This window comes from Galeopterus variegatus, unplaced genomic scaffold, assembly GCF_000696425.1.
Source record: "Galeopterus variegatus unplaced genomic scaffold, G_variegatus-3.0.2 Scaffold386, whole genome shotgun sequence".
NCBI lineage: Eukaryota > Metazoa > Chordata > Mammalia > Dermoptera > Cynocephalidae > Galeopterus > Galeopterus variegatus.
Genome location: NW_007726497.1, coordinates 354,227 through 363,825, shown reverse-complemented (window position 1 = coordinate 363,825; position 9,599 = coordinate 354,227). Strand labels below are relative to the sequence as shown.

At 47.2% G+C, this 9,599-nt stretch overlaps 1 protein-coding gene across 3 annotated transcripts in view; it reads right to left on the bottom strand.

Annotated features, from left to right (window-relative positions):
* PXMP4 (peroxisomal membrane protein 4, 24kDa) overlaps positions 1-8,914 on the bottom strand; it is a 34,676-nt gene extending 25,762 nt beyond the window's left edge. For all 3 annotated transcript variants that reach the window (XR_550182.1, XM_008568200.1, XM_008568201.1), the window contains exons 1-2: positions 8,783-8,914; positions 2,315-2,377 (exon numbers count right to left, since the gene is read on the bottom strand). Coding sequence is in view for 2 of the 3 variants with exons in the window: in XM_008568200.1 (XP_008566422.1) it covers positions 2,315-2,377; positions 8,783-8,895 (176 nt within the window). In the remaining variant the exon portion in view is untranslated. The remainder of the gene's footprint in view (positions 1-2,314; positions 2,378-8,782) is intronic.
* Positions 8,915-9,599: the final 685 nt, after the last annotated feature.

Genomic DNA, 9,599 nt, shown 5'->3' with positions numbered 1-9,599 from the left:
CCCCCCCCCTGGCCCCCCCCCCCCCCCATAGAAGCTCCTGGAGAGTAGTGTCTAGACCTGGCTTGTTCATCCTCAGGGCCAGAACAGGGCCTGGCACATAGTAGTTGTTCAATATTTTTTGAATGGAACATATGAAGAAATAAATGAGTGGGTGACTGCCTACTATGTGCTAGATCTGGTGATACAATTCTGAGAAAAAACAGATCTGCTTGCTGCCCTCATAAGACTGATGATCTAATGGGAGAGTGAAATATGAAATAAATAATCACAAAAACAAGGGCCAAACTTCGATCTTGACAAGAGATGGTCCCGGGATCCGAAGGATGAGAAGTCAATAAGGTCAAGAGGGCAGGGGAGCTGCATCCCAGGCAAAGAACTCAGCACATGCAAAGGCCTGAGAAGGGATAGACAGTAGAGAGCAGAGAAACAGAGTGAAGCCATGTGGCCATGAGCAGAAAATGTGCGGGGGAAGGATGCAGGGGAGAGGGGGTGGGGACACGCTGAGTTTTGCCTCTATCCTCAGAGGTGAACCTGTAAGTAGAGTAGCTGATTTAATTTATCTCTTAAAATCACTAGGGGGCAGCAAGGAGAATGCCAGCAGGGGAGGAGAGCGCCCCCTCTCAATTCAGGAATGGCAAACTCAAGTGCCCTCAAGGCTAGACAAGGACCCTAAACGAGCCAGGTGGGTCCCCTGGGCCCTGTTCAGCCAGGAGCAGCTGGTTCTTGCCTACGGGAACATGGGCCCCAGTGTTGCCAGTTCTACGGCAAGACATCTGGATTTCCATGTGAAATTCCCAGTTTGCAAATGCTGGCATTAATTCTGCCTTCAAAATGTTTCTAGAGACTGACCACTCTCCTCATCTCCACTATCACCGCCCAGGTTTGGGCCACCATCATCACCCGAGTTATTGCCACAGACTCCTAATGTACACCTAATTCTACCCTTGTGCCACCTCCTTCTCCCCCTCCCACCAATCTGTTCTTAACCTGGAAGCAAATTCTTAACCCTCAAACTTTTAAAACGTAAGTCCAATAATGGCACACCCGTGCTCTAAATCTTACAACGATTTCCCATTTCATTTAAAGGAAAAGCCAAGCTCCTCTCTATGGTGCTGGATGGGACCAACCCAGGTTACTGCCATGACCCTCCTCTGTCTTCCATTCCTTTCAATACCTCCATTCCAGCCTCCTCAAACTCAGCAGGCATGATCCCACTTCATGGCCTTTGCACGGGCTGTTCTCAGGGCCTGGAATACTCTTTCCCCTGATACTCACTCACTTGGCCAACACTCTCGCCTGTTTCAAGTCTTTACTCCAATGTCACTTTCTCATGGGAGCCTTCCTTATTTAATTTTGCAAACTGTCCCTACTCCAGCACCTCTGATCCCCTCCCCCTCTTTCCCCACTCTAATTTTTCTTTTCCACAGCCCATATCATCTTCTACCATACCATACACTTTCCTTATTTCATTATGTTTATTTTCTGCCCCCCTCAGCTAGAATGTACATTCTAGGAAAGTAGGAATCATCGTTTGTTTTGTTCACTGCTGTATCCCCAGCACCTAGAATAGTGTCTGGCACATAGTAGATGCTCAATAAATACTTGCTGAATGAATGAATGAATGAGTTCAATTAAAAAAAAAAATTCAGGGGGGCAAAAAAATCCAAAAGAAACAAAAATGAATAAATAAAACAAAAATACAAAAAAAGAAAATCTTGTAGGTTGGATTTGGCTGGTAGGCTGCCCATGTGTGATTCCTATAAGCTCCAGGTGAGTCTACGTAGATAAAATTAGACCATAAGATGCTTTCTGAGAAGTGCCCTGAGGGGAGAGTATGGGAAATCAGAGGAAGGTCAAGATGCTTGAAGGAGGAAAGAGAGGCCAGAGACAGCTTTCCAGCAGAAGTGATCCTCAGAGAACCGGCATGGGTTGCCAAGAGGGAAATAAAGGTGGGTAGAAGAGAAAAGGGGGGACTGCACGAGCAAATGTGTGGAGGCAGAACCATACATGGCATTTGTGTGGAATGGCCGCGCGTTCCATGTGCCAAGGGGACCCCAGGGTGAACACAGTAGAGATAACAGCTGAGGCCAGGCTGCAGAAGGCCTTGAAGGCCAGGACTGGAAGTTGGGCTTCTTTGGAGGACAGTGGGGAGCTAGGCAAGCTTTTGAGGAGGGGTAATAAGATCTGAGTTAGACTTTAGGAGGTGTGGTGGGGGACAGGCTTGACCCAGCTAGGAAGCTGCTACAACCATCCTAGCTCTGAGGGCTGACCACACTGTGTCCCAGATTGAGGGGTATACAAAGTGGGCGAGTACCTGCCGTTCCGGAAGAGAAAGGTCATGACCAGCGCATGAGGGGCCCGGATTTTGGCTCCATAGCTATAGAAACAGAAGAAAAGAGTTACTACAGCATCACTGTACTGCAGTTTTTTTTCTGGGTTCTCCCTTATGACCCCTTGTCCGCTCTCCCCATCCCTAATTCTAACATCACTTTGGGAGGGGAAATAATGCTGGCTTTCCAGGTAGATCTGGATTCAAATCCCAGCTCTGACACTTCCTGGTAGTGTGGCCCTGGACTTGTCATTTAACTTTTCTGAGCCTCAGTTATCATTTTGGTGAATGGAGACGATGTATGTAAAGGTCTTCGCCATCCCTACTCAACTGGCTTCACGGAGGTGCTCCTTCAACTCCATCCTGACATTCCCATTGTGGCCAGACTCATCTTTCAAAAACATAAATCTCATCACATCAGTCACAGCTAAAAAGCCTCCAACATCTTTCCACTACTCACAAAATGAAATCCAGGCTCCCCCCACAGCTTTGAAAGTGCCGCAGGACTTGGCCCTAGCTCACCTCTTCTGCACCAGCCACGCTGGCCTTCCTGGAGTTCCTCTGACACATCAGGTTCTTCTCTGCCTTCTGGCCTTTGTGCAGGCTGTTTCCCCTGCCTGGAGTGCTATCCCCTTACTCCTTACTCAGCCTCCTTTTCCTCAGCCTTCCAGTCTTTTCAGAGTTGAGCCCTCTGCAAAGGCTTCCTGACCCTCCAGCCTAGGTTGGAGCAATATTTTCATTGCCACAGATCTCCAAACTTCTCTGCAGCACTTCACACTCCCAATTTAATGACTCAATTACTCCTAATTATTTATTCTATTATAATTACCTTTCTTCCATTAGGCTGTGGGTTCTGTGAGGACAGGGAATGTGTCTGGCTTGTCCTCTGCAGAGTCCCCAGCAACCCACATGATAATAGTTGACATATAGAATGTGCTCAATAAATGATTGTTGACTGACTGATTCTGGAACAGCCCTTGATTACCCTTGAGGGAAGGTAATTTCTAGAAAGTTCCATATTCAGCTTGGTCCATCTTAGAGTTAACTAGTTCCCTACAACAGTCCAATAACATTATACCTTCCTTCTACCTGTTCAAGATATACCTCTTTCAGGGCCGGCCTGTGGCTCACTTGGGAGAGTGTGGTGCTGATAACACCAAGGCTATGGGTTCAGATCCCACATAGGGATGGCCGGTTAGAGTTAAGATCCCCTTACTGGTCATCTTTAAAAACACACACACACACACACACACACACACACACACACACACACACACACACACACACCCCTCTCTTTGCAACTACTATGAACAGGAGGACCTCAACTTTGTAAAAATGCATTAAAAAAAAAAAAAAAAGATTGAAGGCTAGACAGTTAGCTCACTTGGTTAAGTGTGGTGCTTGTAACACCAAGGTCATGGGTTTGGATCCCTGTACCAGCCAGCACCAAAAAGACCCAAAACAAACAAACAAACAAACAAAAAACAAAAAGCAAGATGGAAAGGAAATATGCCACAATGTTCCCTGAGATGGAAGAATATGGGAATTTATTTTTTTCTCCTTTTTTAAGTTTTCTGTACTTCCAAAATGGTCTACAATGATTAAGCACTGCTTTTAAAAGTATTAAAGATTTTAACTATTACATAATTGCCTCTTTTTAAGATTCAAACCTCTTCCTCCGACCCTTATTTCACCTCATTTGAGCATCTGGGGATTATGTGAACAAGACATGTTCACCTTCACTGGTTTTTTTCTGTTTGTTTGTTTGTTTTGTGGCTGGCCAGTACGGGGATCTGAACCCATGACCTTGGTGTTATAAGGACCTTTATTGTTTTAAATACATTCAAAGGAGTAGTAGAATGAAATGGTATTTAGCGTCAAAGCCCTGCCATATTTTGCTGTGTGAACCTGGATAACTCACTTAACCTCTCTGAGCCTCCCTTCTTCTATCAACAAAAGGTATTCTCCACTTCAGAGTTGCCTCTGACAGTTAAGGATGTAGTATATGTAAAAGTTCCTAGCTCAACCAATATTGTGTTTTTTCTTTTCCTATTCTTCTTTATTGGACACCCTCACCCCCATTCCCAAACAAGTTCTCCAGCTGCTTGACTTTGGTCTTCCCAGGCTACAAGTCCTAAAAGTCCTTGACAGCTTCCTTGAGACAATGGCAATAAGCCACATACTGTTGTCACCTGAATATATGTGAATGTTCACTGCAAATTTGTTTGAAAGAACAAAAAACTGAAATCTAGCCCATGTCCACCCACAGGGGGCTACTGGATAAGTAAATAATGGTTCCTTGCATTGGCCAGTTAGCTTAATGGGTCGGAGCATGGTGCTGATAACACCAAGATTCAGGTTCCATCCCTTACTGGCCAACTGCCAAAAATAATGGTTCCACCATTGAACAGAATGCTACGAAGCTACAAAAGAATGAGGTGGCTTCATGCACACCGATCTGGAGAGTCTGCAGGATTTATTAGAGCAAGCAGTGTGTACAGCATGGCAATAATTGTGTAAAATGAAGAAATTCTTCTATAAATGTAAAATTGTTTCAAAATAAAGATTTTAAAGGTGTGGGGGGAAAATATATGTATTTATTTGTATATGTACACAATATTTTGGGAGGAGGTCATAACAGACTGGACATGGGGGTTAACTCCAGGGAGGAGGACTAGGCGAAAGAGGGATGGGGTGTGCAGGACATTTTAGCATCTAACTTCTTATGCCTTTTCCGCATGTGCTACCTAATTTTTAAAAAATAAAATTAAAGAAATTTAAAATGTTATCGATCTAAAGCCAGTGTCATTGTTGCAGAGGCCATGCTGGATCGCTTGTCCTCTCCCATGCCTAGCAGTGGGCAGGGGGCCAGCACCCCCATCCCAGTCCCAGTAAGCTCTCTTCTCCAAGCATCCTCCAAAGCCACATCTCTTTCTCCTGAACTAAGAGGCCCACGCTGTCTCAGAGGGCCAGGGCTAACGGTTCCTTACTTATACCCACACACAAGTGAACAGTGCCCCCAACTCCCTACATCTGCCAAGCTCCTTCCCAACGTCTTCAAACTCAGATGGGGGCCGGTTACTCTCCTGTTTATGGGATTACCCCTGGAAAAAAAGGTATGCCCTGGATGAAAAAGGACTTAAAGGACATAATAACAGGTGCAGTGTGATGTCCTGGAGAATGCTGGTGGAAAAACTAGCTGTAGAGGACACTGCGGGACAACTGGAACCATTTGATTATTGAGTGGACGATAGTCAACATTATAAAATTATTATTAATTTAGGACCAGCCCGTGGCTCACTCAGGAGAGTGTGGTACTGATAACAACAAGGCCACGGGTTCAGATCCCATATAGGGATGACCAGTTAGCTCACTTGGGAGAGCGTGGTGCTGACAATACCAAGTCAAGGGTTACGATCCCCTTACTGGTCATCTTAAAAAAAAAAATTATTATTAAATTATTAAATGCAGTCATGATAACTTAGTCATATAGAAAAATGCTCTTTGATGCACAACGAAATATTTAGGGGTGGAATATCAAACTGAGTTAGGTTTTACACTGAAATATTTAGGGGTGTGCTATGCTTTCAATATTTGTCCCCTCCAAAGCCCCTGCAGGAACTTTCATCTGAAAGGTGGGGTCTTAAAGAGATGATTGGATCATGAGGACTATGTCCTCATGAATGGATTAAATCATTCATGGATTAGTGGGTTAATGGTTTAACTGGTTATCAGTGAGGAGACTGGTGGCTTTATAAGGAGAACAAGTGAGCATGTAAAGCATGCCCTTGCCACTCTCGTCATGTGACACATTGCATTGCCATGGGATTCTGTAGAGTGCCCACCAAGAAGGCCTCACCAGATGTGCTCCCTGGACCTTGGACTTCCCAGCCTTCAAAACTGTAAGAAATAAATTCTATTTCTTTATATCTTATCCATTTTTAGGTATTCTGTTACAAGCAACAGAAAACAGACTAATATAGAGTGGAACATCAAAGCAAGTTAAATTTTACAAAGTCCAAACATCTCGGTCATACAAGTAGGCCTCCCTAAATGGATGGCCTCTCTTCACAAACAGCATATTCTTTTCCACCTCCAGGCCTTGTTCAGGCCATTCCCTCTGCCTGTGATGCTCTTCTCTCCCTGGAAAATTCCAATTCAGCCTTCAAAATGTCACTATCGGGCCGGCCCGTGGCTCACTCGGTAGAGTGCAGTGCTGATAACACTAAGGCCACGGGTTCGGATCCCATATAGGGATGGCCGGTTAGCTCACTTGGGAGAGTGTGGTGCTGACAACACCAAGTCAAGGGTTAAGATCCCCTTACCTGTCATCTTTTTTAAAAAAACAAACAAACAAACAAACAAAATGTCACTATCCCCTCCTCTGTAAAGCATTCCTGATCACCTGGTACTGCCATGGGAGTTCAATGGTCAGTCTTCCCCCCTGGACTGGCAATCCTTACTGATGGGCACAGTATCTTAGGGCTGGCCCCATGGCGCACTCGGGAGAGTGCCACGCTTGGGAGCGCAGTGGCACTCCCACCGCGGGTTCGGATCTTATATAGGGATGGCCGGTGCGCTCACTGGCTGAGCATGGTGCAGGAGACACCAAACCAAGGGTTGCGATCCCCTTACCGGTCACAAAAAAGACAAAAAAAAAGAACTAACCAGTAATGGGAACACTGCCTCAGAGCAGCCTGTATGGATGAGTTTGTTTCTACTTCACAGAGAAGGAAACTGAGGCCAGAAGAGATGAAGGGTTATTCACTTTTAAAATGAACTGGGATTAGACCTCAGAAAGTGCCTTCCCTGGCTGGGAATTTACCCTGAGGACACAGAGAAAGCTGGAGTGGGGGCAGAGGTGCAAAAGTCTCATTAGGCAATGCCTGCTGGCACTGGGGCCTGTGTGACTCCTATTCACTCCTGCTTAGCCCTGTGAATATCTCAGCAAAAGGGCCACTGATGCTATCTCAGGGTCCACCCCCAGATCACAACAAGGAATGGCTGATATGATCAGGCCAGACCCAGTGGAAATAAGCTTCTACAACTCTGAGTGCCCACGGAAGCCAAGAGCTGCCATCTGGTCAGGCATCCCTGGGTTTGAACCCTGACCAAGTGAAGTGACCATGAGTTTACTTCTCTGAGTCACAGTCTTCTTTTCTGGAAAGTGGAGACAATGGCAATTCCTACCTTGCACATTTATTCCTTCATTCAATAAATATTTGAGAGCTATAATACACCGGGTGCTAGGAATATACCAAGGAACAAGGTAGATAAATTTCTGTCCCCATGAATCTCTCTTTCTAGTGAGAAAGATGGGTGAAAACAAGATACATAAGTGAACTACTTAGTGTCATATGGTGACAAGTACTACAGAGAAAATAAAGTAGGGAAGGAGGTGGGGAGTTCGGGGATGGTCTCAGTTATGAGTAGGTTACACTTTGACAGAGGCCTGAAATAGGTGAGGGAGTGAGCTGGGCAGACCTCATGTGAACATAACCATAGTAACAACAGCCAACAGTTTTCTATATATATATGCCAGGTGCTGCACTAAGCATTTCACACATATTGACTCAGTTCTCTGATAGTATAAGTACTATGATCATGCCCATTTTATAGAAACTGAGGCTTAGAGAGGCTAAATGACTTCGACAAGATCACACAGTTAGGAGACACCAGGATTCAAACCGAGGCAGTCCCCATCCTCACCACCATGCCATGCTGCCACTAGGATGCCAGCTCCAGGGGGACACAGACCTTTGTATGGTTTGTTCTCTGTTTTGTCCCAGTTCTGGAACAGTAGGCCCTCAATAAATGGTGGCCGTTATGCATGAAGTTTAAGGAGACCCAGCTTATCCTACAGGCACCAGCCAGGCGAGATGACCCCAAGACCTCCTCTCCTGCAGGTACGATGGTCAGAGTGAGACCAATTTGCCCGGCAAATATTTGCAGTTTCTTTTACATTCATTGTCACACCCCAGGAGTCCCCTGTGCCAAATGGAGATTTGGTGCTGGAATCATACAGATGAGGAGTGCAAAGGCGGATGAGAGCCCACGGGCAGCTTAATGGGGGAAGCAAAGGCAGGAGGCGTCTGTCTGCCTGCTAGAGGCCAGAATCCAGTTTCCCATTGTGCAGATGGGGCAGTGAGGCCAGGTAGGCCAAGGTGAGATGGACCCAAATGAGGGGATGCAGGGGCTGGCATGGCAGGCGCTCAAGGCAAAAGAGAAGTTGCAAAACAAGGAGGAGCCAGAAACAGTGCAGTGGGAGCCCCGGCTCTAAGCTGGGAAGGCGCTAGGAACCGAAAATCCAGCTCCCACTGCACAGATGGTGGACACCGAGAACGAGAGACACACGAGGGCTGCGCGGGGACACATAGCACGGCGGCGCCGGGCCTCGAACCCGCGCCTCCGACCCCAGCCCGGCCCTCAGCCCGTCCCGACGGCACTACTCACACTGCCCCGTTCCGGAAGCCTTTAAGCACGGCCAACGCTGCGTGGTAGCGGCGCTTGCGCAGCAGTGCGTTGACGGCCAGGAGCAGAGCTCGCAGCTGCGGCGGGGCGGCCATAGCCTGGGCAGCGCGCGGGGCGGGGGGACAGAGCCTGACTCGCACTGAGAGCCCGGGGTCTCGGCAGCACAGCCCACAGCGCCCAGTCAGCGCCGTCCGTCGTTGCGTACATAGGTTGTATCTTCTGTCACTCATACAGGGAGCACCAATCACAGAGCGCAGTCGCCTCACTAGGAGAATGGGATGCTCGCACTATTCAGAGTAGCTGTCTGATTGGAAGAGAAAGAAGAGCTGTAACCAATCACAGTGGGCCCCGCCCGACTCGGCCTCCTGAAGGTCAAGCACCTGTATTTGTCCAATCAGGAGGCATTTTCCTTTGGGGCGTGTTCGGTTCAGCCGTGGGCTTGGAAGGAGGTGTGTCACCTGTGGGTTTGCAAGAAGTTTTCTTGGAAGAGGAGCCTTCCTCCTTAGAGTTAGGGTAGTGACACCGAAAAGAACTGGGCCTCATCTTTACACGTAACAATTCTGACTAGGTAATTGTTGTCATAGCGATCTTCTCAGAGGGTAAATCACATGGCAGCCTCAATGGCTTCCATTTATTACATTCCCCAAGACCCGCAAAAGATCGTGCCCCTGCCTCCCTGTCTAACCCCACGTCCCACCACTTTTTACCTCACTCCTCTCCTGCCGGAGTAGCTTCCTTTCTGTTCCTTGAGCAGGCCTGGAACCCCCCTGCCTCCGGGCCTTTGCACTCCTTATTGCCC